The sequence below is a fragment of the Ruditapes philippinarum genome, unplaced genomic scaffold (genome assembly GCF_026571515.1).
Source record: "Ruditapes philippinarum isolate M1 unplaced genomic scaffold, ASM2657151v2 ctg7039_1_1_1_1, whole genome shotgun sequence".
In the NCBI taxonomy this organism is placed as follows: domain Eukaryota; kingdom Metazoa; phylum Mollusca; class Bivalvia; order Venerida; family Veneridae; genus Ruditapes; species Ruditapes philippinarum.
In genome coordinates, this window is record NW_026852259.1 from 3,262 (window position 1) to 23,900 (window position 20,639).

Sequence of the window (20,639 nt, forward strand, 5' to 3'; positions counted from 1 at the left end):
ATGTGCATTTTTCAGTATATTATGTGAAACCATCCTAATATAGAGTGAACTTAACAATATATGATGTCAACACGTCCTTATATGATGTCAATCTTTCATTATACGATGTACATTTTTCAATATATTATGTTAAACCATCCTTATATAGAGTCAACTTAACAATATATGATGTGAATATGTCCTTATATGATGTCAGTCTTTCATTATATGATGTGCAATTACGAATATATTATGTGGAACCATTCTTATATAGAGTAAAAACAACATTATATTATGTAGAACCGTCTTTATATAGAGTCAACTTAACATTATATGATGTCAACACGTCCTTATATGATGCCTATCTTTCATTATACGATGTGCATTAATAAATATATTATGTGAAACCATCTTTATATAGAGTCAACTTAACATTATATTATGTCAACACGTCCTTATATGATGTCATTCTTTCATTATATGATGTGCAATTACGAATATATTATGTGGAACCATTCTTATATAGAGTCAAAACAACACTTTAGTATGTAGAATTGTTTTTATATAGAGTCAGCTTAACACTATATGATTTAATTTACTTTGAGTTTTTCCGCTGTTGCCACGAACGGTGCATAGTGAGATATAACCCGGTAAATTTAACCCCATCAGTATAATGACAGAAGCACACCATATAATGATGTTTGCACTTCATATAAAGCAGCAGTCGTATAACAATAGATGCACATCTTATAATGAAAGATTGACATAATATATTGATAAGTTGACTGTATATAATGATGCAACCACATAATATATTCATAAATGCACATCGTATAATAATAGATGCACATCGTATAATGAAAGATTGACATAATATATTGATAAGTTGACTGTATATAATGATTCTACCACATCATATATTCATAAATGCACATCGTATAATGATGGTCGACATCATATAAAGACACATTGACATCATATATTGTTCAGTTGTATTCATATAAGGATGCATCTACATAATATATTCATGAGTGCACATAGTATAAAGAAAGAGTGACACAACAACGTTCATCTTTACAATCATAAGACAGTCAAGGCTTTCCATAGATATGCATTCGTCTATTCAGCAATGGGGAAAAATATAGACTTGATTTTGTGCATATTTTTTAGTTTTAACAAAATCACACTGTTATTAAATAAATATTGTAATAAAAAAAGCTTTTCTGACCGAGCTTTCAGGAATTAAAATAAACGTTTAACTGAAGTGATAGTGTCATGTCTGAATGTCATAATCTTTTTAGCATTATCTAATTCGCAATTCGCACCAATATTCAAATTGACATAATTATTCTATATGCGCTACGAAGATGTTGTTTTTTTTCCTCTGTCTTTGTCTTTTATTTATTTTAAGTATACCAATCATTTCAATTTTACTTGTTATCCAAATTATCCGATGTCGTTCTTTATGATGTCTTGAAAAGAATTCGCGACGTACTTTTGTTTTCTTAAAAGAGATATAAATTTGATTGTAAAAAGTTAGTTATTCTAAACGCTGTGTGCGAAACAGTATATCAGTAAAGAGTGTTGCATAAATAAGTTAACAAATTTAATAAAAAAAATTTAACTTAAACCTTTTTGAGGATGCACATTTTAAACATTACATCAGAGGATTTGAATAAAGATCTATAGAGGATATTCAAGTTTTTTCTATAAATACAGTATTTATTTACATCGAGTGGTACTACCACTCGCGAAATATGGTAATTTTCATACCACAAGATGAAAATAAATCCTGTAATTATAGGAAAGAACTTGAATTTTCTGGGGGTTTTTTTTATATACTTTTTTTTCTCTTTTTTTGACCTTACAATTCTTAAGACTTCTCTTTAATTTTGTGAAAAAGCTTAATAAAGAAAAAAGTAGTCCGGCAAGATACCATTGAAAATACGGAAAATATGTTTCATTGTAGTGAAAAATATTTTTTACAGTTTAAATACGCAAATGAAAATACGCAATATTTCATCTATAAGTATATAATAAATAATTTTATCTGAATTATCTATTTAGTTATTATTATTATCATTATTATAATTGTTGTTGTTGTTGTTGTTCGCCAGTGTTATCCATTTGATTCCAATATGAACTTAATCCGAAGAAAGTGTAGCACATAACTGTTAACACAGTATCTTGATTTTTGTGAGAGTGCAACAGCATAATAATGTCTATTTCATGTAAATAGTTCGTTTTAAGACATTTCCCTAGAAAAGAAAAAAGAACAAAGATTGAAAAAACATTTATTAAATAGATTCTACAATAAACTAACTTCCAGTTGTCTGCAACGTTCTGTTTAATCTTCCGAGATATCAATATCAATGATGAAAATCGCATTCATCGCGAAATACTGACGAGAAAAGGACGACCTGCGTCAAGGCATTTAAAAGCAAGGACATCTTCTTTGAAAAGAAATTAAATTCAAATCTATTCCGATTGTTTTACATTACTCGTTTTTGTTCAAAGTACAAACTAAAAAAAGTACGAATTGAAAACGTGTTCGCGGTATCAGAATTTTGAGGATGCGCGCGCATCGTATAAACCCCTTGAAATAAATAATTCTAACCCTCCTCGTGTTTTTTTTACAATTGACAAAGAAGACAAAAAACGGTGTAAAATTACAAATAAACACTGGTTATGGACTACTTGTATATGCTGCTGTTTTGTTTTTTCCCTCGATAATGTAGTTTACAAAGCCTTTTAAAGCAATATGAAAAAGGTTTTTTATTGATATTTTCAGTCATTATAATGTTTTCTTTTCATGCAATACTGAAATAATATCTCACAAACACTTACGCCACAGATTTGATCCATATCAGTTTATAAATATTTTGGCAAAACGGCGCCAATCCGCAAGCAGCGTAAGTTACGTAAATACGTCTTTTGTCTGTCTGATATACAATTTACACCGCTTAAAGATGTTGTGTGTGTGTGTTTGCGTGCGTGCGTGCGCGCGCGTGCATGTTTGTGTGGATAAGTTATTTTTATTCTATAGCCGCTGGAATCAACGACAAGGGCCAGATTATCTGCGCATTTGATGGTCCGATCGTAGAGCCCTAATCAGCAGCAAATCAGAATCTCCTCTCACCTGTTCTGTGGATACGACAATACTTCCAAGGCAGTAATTAACAAAAACAACCTTGTTAGCACCACCCGCCTCTAAGATGAAAGAAATGTTGGGAAAATGTTGAGATCGATCGTGATCATCATTCGTTCATTTCTTTTGGTTTTGCGGCAATGACAATAACATGACAGGCACAAACTCCTTTGTATTTTAAATGTTATAAATTTATAAATTGACAGCCACATCATAAAACAGAAAATACAAAACAGAATAAAAAACAAAAGGAGAAAAGAATTCTATCCGATGATGCATTTAATTGTTGTATTAAATAGACATATGAATTGCATATCATCAATAACCACTATAAATGAATTTTGCCAGAACTTTCGTTCGTTGCTGATGTCAAAAAGAAATTATCTACTAAAGATTTATAAGATACGTTTGATTATTTGGTATTTTGATTTTTATGACACTTTTTAAGAACAGATAACGAAGAATACCTACCATTGCCAAGATATTAAAATAAACGAACAAGTCAAAACCTGTTTGTGACAAGAGTTCAACCTGACACGAGACAATGGAAGGACGTAGAAACATCCTATACATTGCTGCGATAATTCTTCTATGAAAATATTATTTCTTATTTCATAGTTTTTGTGTATTTTTAAGTCTTGAGTTTCTGTTTCTGCTGCTAAATTATGAATAAACATATGATATCAGCAATTTTACATAAAATTCATGAAAAACATGAACTTGGAGAAATAGTATACATGTACTTTAAAATTGCCACATAATATTACAATTTACATACATGTGTATTTATAAATACCGAAAGAAAAGATTCTTTAACAAAGAAAACATAAAGTTCAAATATTTGTGTTTCAACAAATATGCATTAAAAATGTTACAATGTTGAATAAGTTTATAGCCACATGGTAAACTACGTTTACGTTTACATTTTACTTTTTCAGTGAGCATAGACTATTCCAGATCAGAAGAGCACTATAGTTTGAGTTATAATTACTTTGAATTGATGGCCCAGTGCTTCGAGAAGTCCTGCTTTTGTATTTGCAAAAAGGAGAGATTGTGCTTATGCGCCGATAAGTCAGGATCTCTAACTCTATTTTGATATCTATCTCTAATCAGAGACAGGCAAGAAAAATAGTTTGATCATTATTTTCAATTGTAATGTCTTACATGTTAATGTAACGATCACACCTCAATGTAAACAAATATTTTCATTAACCCGCCCGCTTACGTTTCCTTGGAAGTACTAGTATTGTTATGCAGGCATATATAAACTTTTAAAAGTAGATCTAAACATTGTAGTATTATATTATTGTTCATAAGTTCATGATGCATATGTGTGAAAATAATTTATGTTGTTTCAGGAAATAATTATGGTTCACCCTTCTGTTATTGACGCTTTAAAATCGGCGTATTATTTTAATGATGATTGGGGGATGATGAAGATGATGATGATGATGATGATTGTGTTGATCTGTATCGATAAAAAAATCTGGAAACAAAGTGATTACCTGTATTATATTTTAACTTCTATGTTACATTACCTATTCACAGCTTGTCTTGTTTCGATGCACTCCATATAAAAAAGATTGACCCTCTTCTAAGAGCAAATCCTGGTTGTGACCAACTTGATTCTGGAAAAGTTAAATTTTGGCTCTGGAGGATGTTCATAGACGGCTAATCACTGCGAACCTAACTATTGTTGCTGTAAGGCGTATTGATCATTTTCCCCATAGCCAATTATTTGATAAAATTAATGTACCTGTGTCTTTGCAATTCAAAGTATAAAATAAATTCAACAATATTCACACTATTCTGTTTTTTGATCGGGTTAGTAAGTATTTAAAGAATGCATGTAAGAGATGGAGTTAGGGGTTTAAATGTCATACAGCAATGTTACTAAGCAGAGACTTACAATGATTTGCCCCATCAATATGCTTAACATCTACTGTTTCTAGCAGTATCAATGTGTTTTAGTCAAGGCTCAATGACTCTAGTTTATGCTCAGTGGCATAAATTGAGACAAAGCGACCCCATCAGATGGGTGTGTCTTTAGTGTCATTATTATGAACAGCTGTCTTTAATTCTATCCTTACATAATAACTTAGTAGTAAATGTAATCTAAATAGTACAGTATACTTGTACACTGTTACGTTTACGCTCAGGTAATTGAACGGAGTCAATGAGCGAAAACGATAACATAATAATATCTAAAATGAGGTTAAACCGTTGCCTTATAAGTGGACTTAGAATATCTTGCAACCTATCTATTTCCTCTACCATTTCACATATAACTTTGAATTATAAATACTTATAAAATACGATCATCACCACTTTCAGACAAAAGAACATTCCTCTGATCTGACTTGTGACGAAATCGTTCTCCCTTAATAATCTAAAATTTCGGTTCACTTACTTGAATACCCTCACTTATTATTTAATATACCTTTAAAGGTATTGCTACTTCTAAATGACCATCCACTTTTCTTGTAGGTAAGAAGACATACATCATTCTGTTAACAAAGTGACAAAGATTTTTAGTTCATTTCTTTGTACCAGCTCATCCGCTTTCAAATACCCGGTAGGTTATTGACTTTTAACTTTGAATATTTGTCAGTCATCATCCATACTTATAGAAAGAATACACGACACTGTCAAGAAATGTGATAAAATGACATCTTTCGTATCATTTTTTGTGCCATTTTTTTTTTACTTCTTTACCATTTCATGTAATGCTTTGACCCTCCAAATTCTAGATAATTACCATTATTTGCACTTTCATGTAAGAGCACTTGACTCTATTAAGAATCGTAACACAATTATGCCTTTTTGGATAAAACTATGGCACGGTTAATTAATTAATCCCGCTGTTTTTCCTTAAACCTTTAAGGAAATATTCCAAAACTTTGATCATTTATAAAAAAAACCCATCAGCCGCTGTTCCAGGCAAAAGATATTTTAATGTAAAACATTAAACGGCGGCCGTTTTGTGTTTGTTTACAATTTGACATATTAAACCTTAAAAAGGCGGATGTTGTTTAAAACAAGTAAAAGTCTTAATCCCTTAAAAACAACAGCACCTGTAAAACGGATTGGAAGATCAATTTATGATCCATTCCTAATCTATTACATGTACAATGTTTGAAACAAAACATGATATTTCGACCTGAAACAAGTTCATTTAAGAATTTTCGCAGGCTGTGGGAAAAGGTACTGCGAAGAAATGAGCATAACAAGAGGTTGTTCTTTGTTTTTGTTCAGATATGCTCGAAGTATGTTCTAATACAAAGTTCTTAATGGCATGACCTTAAGGCTCAATCACCCTAGACTAGGCCATTTGAATACACCGCCCATTTGAACAAAATAAAACGTCCAACCCTTTAAGACAGTGATGTACACAGCCAATAATAACGAAGTATCCTATTACTGAATAAGTATCAGCAATGTGATAAAAGTGTATTAAAATATGTAAATGTTGAATATTTCTCGCTAAGTATTGTAATTAATCATAAGATAAGATGCTTAGTTAAGGCTTACTATAAAATCGGTGTAAGTGAAAATATTAACAGATTAGTTAATGGTGCAGATGCTTACTTATGGCTAATGGCTCCATAATATCATTAATCGGATGAGGTGGGCAAAATGAAGCTGTAATATTTTGTATTCAACTCCAAGACATACTGCACTTTGAACTAGTCATTATTTGCGATGGAATAATTTTCGTTTGATTCCAAGTTTTATTTATGAAATTAACTGATCGCGCTTTAAAGCAGTGAAATATAACTATATTCTTTTCGTTTCTGATAGTGTTGTTCTCGACCTCTTTGTCGTTTTATATGCTGCTTTTCTAAGAAAAGTACAAATGTATTTAATAATCATTAACACATCACCGCAGTAAACATTCGTTCAAAAAATATTCGCAGATCAGTGTGAAGAAACGATATTTGGTAATATTAATACAAGATAAGGACTTCGAATCCTAATGAATCGGTAAAAATTGAGATATATCCAAAAATATTGTACATAAATCGACAATTTTTGTTATTGTTATGTTCTTTACATTATGTAACGTGAGAGGCTGTTTTCCGATATGACGTCGTTGTTTTAGAAAATACCAGTTTGGCGGCTGGCATACGTACATGCACCTTAGGGTTAGTTTTTCTTTAAAGAAACATGAACTCAAGTACATACGACGCAAGGCGAAATCTAATGTGTATAAACCTTTCTACCCCTTGTATTCAAAAAATAAATTCAAATATATGTTAATGTTGACTTTTAAAAACTACTTGTAAGGAAAGCAGTGCGAGAAATGCATTCATTTTACAATAAGTTGCAAACAACAATAACTATAAATTATTCCGAATGTTTTTTCGATCACGTCAAAGGGTTATGATTAGAGGGACGACAATAAAAGCATTTGCTGCATATGCTATTAGTTATATCAAAGCCAGAACAAATCAGCCTTGGTCAATGTCCAAGAAATTGAGTCAGTTCTTGGCAAGACGCACAAGCGTACATAGGCAATAAGTTAAGATCATCATGGCCCGTGTGGATTTTCAACAAATGATAATGATGATGTTTGAGGGCAAAAAAGTAAATAATTATGTGGTATCTGAATGAGATAGAATAGCCTTACATGTATAATTTGCCGGTCACAAGGTGTAAGAACAAAGACAGGTCATGGCGGACGTTTTAAATTTTTATCCAACAGGAGGAGATGACGAATTCCTTCAGGATTTAATCACTGTCAGATGGAGAAAATAATGTTCCATTGACAAAGTAACTGATTTTGAACAAGCAAATGCTTCTGAATTACGAAAATGTACGCTTTCAGAATTTCTTTCTGGCTAAGCTGTGCTTTGATTTTGTAGTCCAACATTTAGTTGGCCACGGCTTTTTGTTATATACGACGGCCGCCTTCGTGAAATATCATGTAATATCAGATCGGTCTTGCAGTCGAACTATTGTGAATCAGTCATTTTGTAGAAATTGAGTTATGTTGCGGGAAAGCACCATTTGTGCTTCAGCTGGTTATTTATGAGCATTGATATAAATAACAGGACAATTTTTCTGGACAAAAAAAAACTTAAATGTTGCTTATTCTACTTATATAATTGTGGCAAACATAGACATTCTGTATGCCGCCCCTTAAAATGTATAAGGCAGATATATGGCAAATTTCAGTGTGTATAATCGCTTTGCCCTTTTGCAGACAAAACATTTAGACTAGAAAACTAGAAAAGATTCCTGATATCTGTTAACTGGCAAATAACGAGCACAGAAAATGAGCCATACTGTGCTTAAACCGACCTTTCTACAGCCATTCTAAATTTGCTTGGTTACATAAAGAAATTGTGCAATATTAATGATGTTCTAATTTTTTACCATAAGAGAACCTACCATTCTAGTAAGCGGAGTTTAATTCTCAATATTTGAAAACTGCCATATTAATTCATTTTAATGTCAAAAAAGACACCTAAGAGAAACAACAGATGAAAAGCACTGCAAGGAGCAGAGTGAACTATAAGTTAAAATATCGTTCGCTGTTATTTATTATGTAAATGAATCAGAAAAAAATCCTAAAACTTTGTTAATGACAGACAATAAAAAAGAAATGAAAAAAACAAAAACAAAAAAACAAACAAAAAAACAACAACATTTTTTTGGCCATTTAATGAATGTTATAAGAAATATATATAGATATATTACATTTATAAGAATCATTTTACTATCAGCTCTCTGCAATTTCTTGCTGTGCGCATCCCATTATGATAGTTAAAACTAAATATCAATCTTATACAGTCTATATCAAGACTGCCTAAATGCTTTAGACTTGTGGCTGGGTACATGCTTATATCACAACAATGTCAATTCTTCAATGCATTATTAATGAGGTGTAGCTTAAATACAGAAGCCTTACTTCCTCGAGCCAAAGCACCTTACTTGTTACAAAAATAGTTATATCATATAAGACATAAGGAAAATATAAGACATATTGATGACAGGGACATTTCAGCCAATTTAAAAGCACATCATCACGCGAGACTTTAATTCATAAAATATATAGTATAAAGTCTAAGCAAAAAGACAGCAAAACAACAAAACACAAAACAAACAAATAAACAAAATTGAAAAAAAAAGTACAACTGAAAATATACAAAGATATATATGTCTGTTGTTTTTATTAAAAAGCTTTGCAGCAACAATAGTTCGGTCCGCAGTGATTAGGTCTCCATGTGCATCCTCCAGAGCCGTATCCGTATGAAACCATATTAACTTTTCCAGAATCAGGTTGGTCTACTCCAGGGTTTGCTTTTAGAAGGGGATGATTCTTTCTTATTTGGAATGCATCATAACATTTCACGCTGTGAATATATAATGTGAAAATAGAAGCAATAGCCAATTTCAATTTCATAAATATTTAGTGTTTTATATAAAAAATTAAGTCAGATATGACGTCATCAGCGATGACGTAGTTGGATTGTATTGGCTGAAAGACACGAGGAAACTTACAAAGCTTAGCGGTACTACAATGTAATCTTCTATGGAAAGTTAGTGAGTGGGTAAATGAAAGTGTTTGTTTACATTGAGTTGCGGTCGATACAATAGAATGTTTGGCTTTACAATTGAAGATAATTAATAAAAATGTTATTTTTCTTACCTCTGTCTTAAATAAGAGATAGATCTCAGAATGGAGAGTTTAGCATTTGCACACATGGTCAAACATGTCGGCGCATTAGCACAATTTCTCCTAATTGCAAACACCCGACCAAGACTCCTCGAAGCACAATAGGACTGAGCTATCTCATCAAAGTAATTATAGCTCAAACTGTAGTGTTCTACTGATCTGGAATAGTCTATGTTCACTAAAAAAGAAAAAAAAAAGAAACGTAAACGTAGTTTACCGTGTGGCCATTAACTTGCCTAGAATCGTACATAATGAATGCGGAATTGTTGAAACACTTATAAATTATATTTGAACTTTATCATTGTTAATGAAAATATTTTGTGTGTGTGTGTTTATGAATACATATGTATGTAAGCTGTAATAGATCTAATATGTGGCAATTTCAAAATATACTATTTCACCAAGTTCATGATTTTCATGAATTATATGTAAAATTGCTTATTAAAAATAAATAATATGTTGAAATTTCAAAGTACGCAAAACTATGAAATAAGAAATAATATTTACATAGAAAAATCACCGCAGTAATGTATAAGATATCTTTACGTCCTTCCATTGCTTCGTGTCAGGTTGAACTTTTGTCACAAACAGGGCTTGACTTGTCTTAAAAACCAAAATACCACATAATGAAACCTATCTTATAAAACTTTGGTAGATAATTTCTTCTTTGAAATCAGCAACGAACAAAAGAATTTCTGTCAAAATTCATTAAAGTGGTACTTGAGGATATGGAATGCATATGTCTATTTTATACAACAATTATAACATGTATAAACGACTATTAAGTATTATCATCAGTTAGTAGTTTTACAATGCTATTGTTTTTTTTTGTTTATTTTTTTGTTTGTTTTGTAGTTTTTCTTTTTGTTTTTAATTTTGTTTTGTTGTTTCTGTTTTTTATTTCGCAAACAAAATATATTGTAAAAAAATTAACATTTATTATAACATTTATAAAATGACATTCTTCATCTCATTCTTTTCAAGACATGCACTTTCCACATACATGACATAATTTGTTTAACTAAATTGATAATGTTTTAAATACATATAAATGTTTTCTTATTCATTTATTACACTTAATATCCGAGTAATCACTATAAATACAATAGGAGTTTGTGCCTGTCTTGTTATTGTCATTAACACTTAAACAAATGATGATCACGATCTATCTCAATATTTCCCTACATTCCTTTCATCATTATAGAGGAGGGTGGTGCTAACAATGGATGTTTTTTTTATAAACTAATGTCTCGGAAGTATTGTCGTCTTCACTTATCCCCGACGGACAAAGAACAGGTGAGAGAAGATTCTCCTTGAAAATTAAAGTCACTGCTGATTTGGGCACTACGATCGGACCAGCAACTGCGCAGCTAATCTGACCCATATGGTTGATTCCGGCTGCTATAGTATAAAAACTTATCCACACACACACACACACACACACACACACACACGCGCGCACGCGCACGCGCACGCGCGCACACACACACACACACACATGCACGCACGCACACATCTTTAAGCGGTGCAAACTGTATACATGTATCTATTTATGATTACCAGACATACAAAAGACATTTTTACGTAACTTACATAACAGATGGCCAGACCATCTGTACACTTTGATTTATTTTTGTATTATTGATTTCTTTTTCATTTCTCATTGTGTATTCAGTGTACTCAATACACATTATTTGTGAACTCATACACATTCTTTGTGTACTCAATACACATTCTTTTTGTACTGAATACACATTCTTTGTGTTCTCAGCAATACACATTATTTGTGCACTTAATACAAATTCTATTTGTACTCAATACACATCATTTTTACTCAATACACATTATTTGTGTACTCAATACACATTCCTGGTCTAATCCAGACACATCATTGGTGTAATTGAGACGTATTCTTGCTTTAATGACACTATGTAGATCAACGCCAATCATTTAAACCGTTTTAACAAAAATTGTATGTTATCCGCCGAAAATGCTATTTCATAAATGAATACTCTTTTCAGTTTCATATAAGTTATAATAATAATAAAGCCTGGCATTAAATGCGTCACAATACAGGGTACATTGTACGGTATTCATCTGTAAGATAGAGAGTAAAAATGATCATAGGACTAACGTCAATCACAAATTGTCGGTTCTTTCTTAAATACTCGGTAAAGGATTTGGAACACAAAAGTAGTGATAAACCGACCGGACATGGCCATTCGGTTTAATCTACGCTACAACAGTTAAACATGGTAACACGAAATATGTAATTTAGCGTGTTTAATTCCACTTACGGTATGATATAAATTAAAAAGTATACAAGAAAAATATTCATTATTTATTTGATGCTTATGATGTAATTACAAACCGAAAGTTTTAACTGTAACTGTTGGCGGTATTTCAGAATTGTTTCTTATCTTATGTTGTATGATATCGTAGAATTTAATCTGCTTGACAGACATCTTTTTCTGTTATAATATCGAAACAAACTTGATATTTCTCTAGTTGTTGACTAAATACCCCTGCAAAAATTACACTTTCTAGCTAAAGTTTACAAGAAAAATCACATAATAGTCATATTTGAAATGTATGTGTTTAAATATAAAAATAAAGATACTTACTTAGATGATCACCTAATCAATCCTTTTAAAGCATTTAATATAGTTATTTAGTGGCTCAACACTTTGCTTAAATGCATCAGATTTTCCCACTGTGTGTATCCTGTGTCAAATCTGACATGGACGAGATAACCAACCAATGAAAATATCCATTAAGTTTCTTTAAGAAACATTTTCTCTTCCTTATGTATTTCTTTTTTATAATTATATTTGCAATACCCGGATATTTTTTTTTTATGATGTTGTAATTAAACAATATAACTCATAGATATTAACTGCATCCTTAACAGTGTTTTGATGTAAACAACGATAAGAATCATACACCATCACAAATTTGTCGCCAGACAGTCTCATTTTATTAGAACAAAGGATCAGATAATATATAAAGCATAGCTATATATGGTAACTATTATCATAATTGAATGGTGTTGATGTGAAATGTTATAGGGTTTTCATAAGGATATTACATCAGTGAATAAATTAAATAAGATTAAAGATAAACACAAAAAACTGTTACCATTTAATAACATTTTATATATTATTATCCAAATTAAAGGAATTTCAAATCTGAAAATAAACTTAATTTACATTTAAGTTTAACATAGATTTGCATCCAACTGCATTTTGTTTCTCGCCTTGTAGAGCACTTTATAGTTTTGTTATCTTATTTATTTATTTAATTATTTATTTATTAGTTATCTGTTTATTTATATGGTTGGTTAAATAGTTAGTCGATCGGTCGTATGTCGATCGGTCTATTGTTTGTTTTTTCGTTTAGAATATTAATTTCTCTAAATACCATCATTTAAAATTTCAAGATAGAGAAAAATGAAAACCAGTTCAAAATGTCTCTGTAATACATTTGCCTTTTAAAATTCATTTTGTACCTACATGTAAATTTAAGATTATTTTGTTTAAACATTTATTTAAACTCGACTGCAAAACAAGTTCTTGCAACTTATATTAATCGCTTCCTTGAACCAACCAGTACTGGTATCATATGAAGAAACATGGCCGTGGCCCCATTAGAGCTCTAACCGATAATCCCTGGTTGACAGGCAGACACCTTAACCGCTAAATTACGATTAGTTATTACTTCGAAGCAAATTTAAACTCAACGAAGTAGCTGTGTTGCTTTTTTTGCTGCCTAGTAAATTGCTCTATTTGTTTCCGTGCCATTTAATGTAACTTTGGTTGTTATTAATTACTCATATTCATGTATTCATTCAATTATTAAAATGGCATGCGTGTTGCATTTTGTAGTTTTGCACATTGAATATACTTCCATTGGTTTGCGCCACGAAGTAGCTGTGTTGTTTTCTTTCCACCGTAGTAAATTGTTTTATTTGTTTCCGTGCCATTACAGGCCAAAACAGCTCCTCCTTTGTTAGGAAAAAGGAGCCCTACGACATTGGTGGCCAGTGTAGCTTTCCTTGTTTTCACCAGAAGGGAACGTACGAAACTTTTGGGGACCTAAAGTTTGATTTGCCATGTATGGTATGATGTCACTTTTCCCACTTATCAGATTAGCCATGGTATTTTTAGCCATATTCGTAACAACAACAATCAAAGGAGCTAGTGGCATTGATTTGACCTAAAATGTGTTTAACCTTGTTATTTATGCAATAAAATATCAATATATTAAAAATTGTTGTGATAGAATTCTTTTTATTGTTGTATTGTTATAGACAAGGTATGCAATATCCGAGTTTGAAAATTATGGGTATGTCCGTTCTCGGTGTCAAAATCTTCCATGGCCTGGTATTTACGCTTGAAATGCATGAACAAAAAGATCAAATGAGTCAAACACACATGCAAACAACTGGATTTTACATACTTTTAAATGGTTTTATCCTCGACGAGTGACACTTAGTCCTATGTGCCTGTATTTTAAGACAAATTGTACATGTAGACGGTAGTGTTCTCCGCAACACGTGCGTGGTTCCCCGTTCCGCTCTAGAACAATGTATGTGAGAATACTTTCGGTAGGAATTACCTTCTAAAAATATCGTCTACATGTAGAATATATATATACAAATAATTTGTATACATCATTTCACAATTAACCATCAACTGACTCGCCTTCTTTGTTTATTTGTATATATTCTCATTGTTCCATCAAAGTATTGTTATTAGTTTTGGCTTACATTCTAAGCATATAAAAATCCTCGGTAACTATATTATAGAAATTGTACAATGATTTATGTATGAATGAAGTATTTTATATATTTATTGATATTATAATCATAGATGATGAAAAAAATGTGAATTATTGCTCAATAAATGACAGGTATTTAATTATAATACAAAATAATTGCAACAAAAAATGTGATGAATGCAGGGCAGACAAAATTAATAATTTTTATCTTACATAAATACTTTGAACAAGTAAACTTTAATATTAAATTGTCTACTATTATAATGGATAATATTGCCGCTTTGGTAGAACCAGGCAAATTACCAAACAGAGATTTCACAATAAAAATATTTTGATAAAATATTGAATAATAGACTAGCCAATCTGGACCGGTAGAACCTGATTAACCACAATGTCTAGTAATTACAACAATTATTATATGTATGAAAACAACTATTATTGAAAAGTATGCGAAACGTATTGTGAACTTAAAAAGGGGTGTAGTGTAGTACTCAATGGGAAGGGTAAAGTGTGAAAAAATTTGGTGGTGTGATGCCTAATTTTTATTTTATTAATTGATGTATATATACCTATATGCAAGACAATTATTCAATAAAGGTTACTTACATTCAAGATGCTTGTCGCTGTAAAACCCTGGAAAGTGAACGCTGTCCCCCTTTCGGATGACCACGAACACAAAATCAGTAAATAACTTCAAGGAAGTGCTGTCCTCCGAAGGATGACCACACTAACTGTAAGCGTCTGTCAATCAGAACCGTAACACTGTTCAATGTTTCAAAGGCTCTCACTAGGATTTTTAAAGTAGGAGTCCAGGACTCTCAAACTGAAAAAGTAGGAGTCCCCATGAAACAAATGTGGAGTCCTAACTCTACCAACCTAACTATACTGCAGTATGTTATTATAATCAAGAAATACAAACATGAAATGACTATGACCTTGCAACTTTTATGCTGTGCGTGAGAAAGGTGTATCAATTGGTTAGTTACGACAGGTTATGTCCGGGATTAAATGTATGACAATGACTGAAAAAGATAGATGTAGGCGTTGCAGGATATACTTACGTAAGTGCATTTTTTTCAAGGTTAAAAGAGATGTACGGGGGTGTAGGTAAAATATATAAGTGCATTGAAAATCCTCTAACAGATAAAGTTCATCAAAATGACTCTTAAATTATGTATTTTTGTTTAGATATAAACACAACACAATCCTTTATCGGATATTTCTGATATAATTTAAAAAAGATGAATAAAAAGAGTTTGATATTTGTAGAATATTTGCAGACTACAAAGTGCCTTTACCAATACATTTACAGTATAATGATAAAATTAATATAGTTATTAAAAGCATTTTGCAATAACCATACATAGTAGGATTTTATCCATTTTAAAGTCATTTCGTGCATGTCTCAGTTATTTTTGATGCCATTTACAACCAATGAAATTGATGTAAAAAGAGAAAACGCATTCTTCTATAATGGATGTACAGCCAATAAAGCAATTATATTTACATAGAACAGACCATAAAAAAGGGACAAAGCAATTGATATATAAGTAACTTACCCCTATATGAACAGCTATAAATAATTTTTGCGAAACTCTCTTCGTTCCTTGCTAATTTCCATAGCCTCCTAAACTGGCTGTTTGTTTGGCGTTTTAGAGCCTATTGCTTTATGATTTAAGAACCAGTTGCGAATGACAAGTGCTGCTTCAGAAATACAACGACCAAACAAGTCAACCCCGTTTGTGATAAAGAAAAAAACTAACTTGGCACACGACTATGAATAGATATAGAAGTATTGTTTACCTTGCGCTGATTCTTTTACGTAAATATGATTTTCCTATTTAATAATCTATATGTATTATTATATTGATAATTTGAAGTCTTTCCTAGTCTCTAAAAATATCAACAAATATATAGTTCCAGCAATTCTAAATAGAAGATACAACATTAATAAATAAATAAATAAATTAAAAAAAATTAATTAACGGTCTAGTTTCACTAATTCTACACATGTGCTTAGGAAAAGGTTTACTTTTTATTTCACTTTTTTCAGTGAGCAAAGGCCATGTTTGCTCAGTAGAACGCTATAGTTTGAGTTATTGTTACTTTGATGAGATGGCCCAGACTTATGGTGCTTCGAGGAGTCCTGGATGGGTGTTTGCAACTAGGAGAAATTGTGCTTATGCGCCGACATGCGCAGATATGTGTGCAGCTGCTAAAAGCTCTATTCTAAGATCTTTCTTTAACCAGAGAAGGAAGTAAGAAAAACATTTTGATTATTATTTTCAACTGTATCAGTGTATCTTTGTTGTTGGTCTAATTGTGGTTATGGTTATTGTATATAAAAGAAAAATAACGATGATTCGGGCTATAAAAATGATGCTGAATATGATAATAATGTTAATGGTGGTTTTAATAATAATAATAATAATAATAATAATAATAATAATAAAATATTATTATTATTTTTATAATTATTACTACTACTACTATTATTTTTATTATTATAATAATTATAATTTAAAATTATTATTATTATTATTATTATTATTATTATATTATCATTATTATCATAAAAAAATGTGATGATGTTGAAAAATAGTGGTGTCGATGGTAATTATAAAAGAAAAATAACGATGATTCGGGCTATAAAAATGATGCTGAATATGATAATAATGTTAATGGTGGTTTTGATAATAATAATAATAATAATAATAATAATAAAATATTATTATTATTTTTATTACTACTACTTCTACTACTATTATTATTATTATCATTATTATTATTATTATTATTATTATTATTATTATTATTATTTTTATAAAAAATGTGATGATGTTGAAAATAGTGGTGTCGATGGTAATTATAAAAATAAGGATTATGGAAAGGAGCTTTATACTGCTGGTGGTGACAATGACAATGATAATGACAATGATAATGAATATCATTATGATTATGAAGATTATGACACTTATAATAATAATAATAATAATGACAAAGTATAAAGACGATGATTAGGATGCTGCTAATTAGGATAATTGTGACATGATAATAATAATGAAATAGCAGATTAAATTTTACTTTTGTAACAACTTCTTTTTTTACATAATATATTGACAGCGTGTCATGTTACGATGCATTCCATATAACAAAGAGTCACGCCCTTCTAAAAGCAAACCCTGGAAGTGACCAACCTGATTCTGGAAAAGTTAATATAGGTTCATACGGAAAGGGCTCTGGACGATTTACTTGGAGAACAAATCACTGCGGACCTGTAAAGCGTATTAATCAACAAATGTACGATTATATAAACACAGCAAAAATTCTACATGTATCTTCTCGATTTACTAGTATTCAATAAAACTGAAACTGTCATATTTATTCCCTCTGTTGTTTACTTTATTATAAAAATTTGTATACTTTTAGAAATTTACGACAATGTGTCATTACAGTATGGATATTTATTGTTCTGTTGAAAGCCATATCGGCACTTAATATTAAATCTCGCCCAAATATTGTTTCCTACAGACCCGTACAATCCATATTAGTTTAGTAACTTTCCCTCCGACAATTGATATTAAAGAACAGTTGAATATGTCAGGCCAATTTATTAATTATTATTTATTTGCATTTTGCATTTGTGTATGTACGGGAATACGGCTATATTCACAAGGTATTCCGTGAATGTTTATTTTCATTTTCCGCTCTATAATTTGTTTAATAAATTATTTAACGCAGGAATGTCATAATAACGCAGTTAATGTGTTAGGGTACCGCCGAATATTGGAATTATATAGTGAAAACGGGTAACACTGTTATTAAACGGACCAGTATGTTATGTTATAAATCAAATGTAAAGAAACAAATCAGCGCATACAACTGCTTAGATACTATTTTTTAATCGAACATTACTAAAACAATGCGCCATTGTTACCCAACGAATCAGGACAGTTGTCTTCAATTGCCAGGGTACTTAAGGTAGCTCGCTACTTTCCGACCTAAATTTGACAATATCTCAGATCTTGATGATTTTTGGTATACAGACATGTAGATATGTAAGCTTTACTTCTGCAGCATTATTTTATAAATAAACAGCGTTACTATGACGTCAAAGCGCCCTCTATCGGTGGCGGCGAAATTGCGTCTTTTTCTCAGTAAACCAATCTGTTCTTATCAATTTTCATCCGATTTCCTTCGTTTTAATTTTATAATGTTCAGTAAATGTATGTCTTTGAAATAATGTCTTTCTTTAACATTTGCTTAATAGTCTGCGATTCTACGTCATTTTTCTCTACATTCTGACGTCCATTTATGATACAAATATCGCGCGATATCGCAATAAAGATTGTAAAATAACAAAAAATCAACACGGTGAATTTTGCTATAATTTTTTTAACATGTAGTGAAGTCATGAAAGAAAATATTTATGCAATAAAAATATAGGGTCAACGCGTAAGATATTTTGCTATTGCTATTTTAATATAAGATAAAGGATGAGTAAAACGTAATGATTTTTGTGACGTCAAATATTTTTCTCAAGGGTATTGTCACGACTTTTCCGATGAATAGTATACTGACTGGAATTAAAATGTGTGAAAACCATCAACAACAATTGTATTTAGACATATTCCGTAAAATGTTCTTTTAAAAGTCCTGTCAGGTGCCCGCATTTCGATGAACAACTTCAATTATATACATGTACAACAAATCAGGGTATGACTGTCTGCAAAAGTTTGTATCAATCTCTAAAAAACTGAAACGAATGGTTATAAATACCTCGAGGACTGAAAGACAATTCAGAATATTGAAAGATATAATTAAAAGGCCACCTAAGTGGAAATAATACAAACATAAATTTTGCAAAGAATGTCAGAAAAAAGAATGAAAAGGCTGGTGCAGTCGCAGTGTCATCATGTTATGTGTATCTCGGTACTACATAAACTTCCATGTTATCATACGTATGTAACAATTTCGAATTGTATATATCAGTTAGTAGGAAATGAATCAAATTTACGTTTCAAAAATGTATGATCAACTCGAAGTAACAACGATTTGTACGTAAGTCATGATTCACTGGTAGTCTTAATTATATAAATCTAGCAGACATTTCTTTTAAAACTTTTCTACTCGTATAAAAATTTATTTGAGCCGCGTCACGACAAAACCAACATAGTGCGTTTGCGACCAGCATGGATCCAGACCAGCCTGCGCATCCGCGCAGTTTGATCAGGATCCATTCTGTTCGCTATCAGTTGCTCTACTTATTAAAATGTTTAAAAGCGAACAGTATGTTGGTTTTGTCGTGACACGGCTCATTTATTAACAGCCATCAGTTATTCTATTTTCTCTCGCAGCTAAATACTAGTAAATAATACCCCTGCACTAAGCGTGAGACTCAGATTTAAAGGAGGAATCACGTTCTCGTGCTATGGCTTGAATTTCTCACGCATTTCACATAATTACAGATATTCTTATTTATTTAAAACTCGCTGACTCGCGGTATGCGTTTACTAGCGCATCTTTGAGGCGACCTGAAGCCGCGATCATTTCTCGATTCGAGGCGAAAGATCCGATCCGTTGATTTATTTTGTATGTTCATAAGCGGATAATTTTGCATATTAAAATTAATACAGATTCCCTTGTATTGAAAACGATCATGTAGGATCCTCAATTTGTGTGAATATGGTTTTCGGAGAAGCTCGTTTTTGTCTGCACATAATACAGTGCTATGTAGAGCCTATGAAAGAAATGAACTATGCATTTTATGTTTCATATCTTCTTATTTTTTAATATTGGGTTTAACGCCGCTTTCAACAGTATTTCAATTATAGCTGAGGGAATTTAACAAAACCAGTGTTTCTCACAGTATCAACTTCTCTACGGAAATAAATGACAGGAGTCCGAGGTGAACATACACAGTGAACAATTTTAAAGGATAATCTATTAGTACAAGACGCAATCGTGTCTCGAATACATGCCCTCCGAATTCAGCGTAAGACCACTTTACCGATTACACCGTGGCAACAGAAGAATATTCAAAGTTAAAAA

General features: G+C 31.3%; 2 protein-coding genes and 1 long non-coding RNA gene across 3 annotated transcripts; 2 read left to right on the forward strand and 1 right to left on the reverse strand.

Moving 5' to 3' along the window:
* The first annotated feature begins 2,373 nt into the window (after positions 1 to 2,373).
* Positions 2,374 to 8,920, forward strand: LOC132754892 (uncharacterized). Its single transcript, XR_009629144.1, has 2 exons — positions 2,374 to 3,151; positions 3,576 to 8,920. It is a non-coding gene; the product is annotated as an uncharacterized LOC132754892 (long non-coding RNA).
* Positions 8,778 to 12,587, reverse strand: LOC132754883 (uncharacterized). Its single transcript, XM_060745632.1, has 4 exons — positions 12,434 to 12,587; positions 10,317 to 10,412; positions 9,783 to 9,987; positions 8,778 to 9,486 (listed from the first exon to the last, which is right to left on the reverse strand). The coding sequence occupies exons 2-4, from the start codon at positions 10,363 to 10,365 to the stop codon at positions 9,306 to 9,308; spliced, it is 435 nt and encodes a 144-aa protein (XP_060601615.1). The 5' UTR covers positions 10,366 to 10,412; positions 12,434 to 12,587; the 3' UTR covers positions 8,778 to 9,305.
* A 3,225-nt stretch (positions 12,588 to 15,812) lies between these two features.
* LOC132754863 (uncharacterized) lies at positions 15,813 to 17,952 on the forward strand. Its single transcript, XM_060745614.1, has 3 exons — positions 15,813 to 16,410; positions 16,642 to 16,846; positions 17,712 to 17,952. The coding sequence occupies exons 1-3, from the start codon at positions 16,365 to 16,367 to the stop codon at positions 17,950 to 17,952; spliced, it is 492 nt and encodes a 163-aa protein (XP_060601597.1). The 5' UTR covers positions 15,813 to 16,364.
* Positions 17,953 to 20,639: the final 2,687 nt, after the last annotated feature.

What these genes read in the sequence shown, in the direction of transcription:
- LOC132754883 (XM_060745632.1), bottom strand. Translation starts at nt 10,365, where the DNA reads ATGGAAGGACGTAAAGATATCTTATACATTACTGCGGTGATTTTTCTA. An exon ending in TACTGCGGTGATTTTTCTAT is followed by an intron (nt 9,988 to 10,316) that starts GTAAATATTATT and finishes TTTCTTTTTTAG; the next exon opens with TGAACATAGACTATTCCAGA. An exon ending in ATCTCTTATTTAAGACAGAG is followed by an intron (nt 9,487 to 9,782) that starts GTAAGAAAAATA and finishes ATATATTCACAG; the next exon opens with CGTGAAATGTTATGATGCAT.
- LOC132754863 (XM_060745614.1), top strand. Translation starts at nt 16,365, where the DNA reads ATGAATAGATATAGAAGTATTGTTTACCTTGCGCTGATTCTTTTAC. An exon ending in CCTTGCGCTGATTCTTTTAC is followed by an intron (nt 16,411 to 16,641) that starts GTAAATATGATT and finishes CACTTTTTTCAG; the next exon opens with TGAGCAAAGGCCATGTTTGC. An exon ending in TTCTTTAACCAGAGAAGGAA is followed by an intron (nt 16,847 to 17,711) that starts GTAAGAAAAACA and finishes ATATATTGACAG; the next exon opens with CGTGTCATGTTACGATGCAT.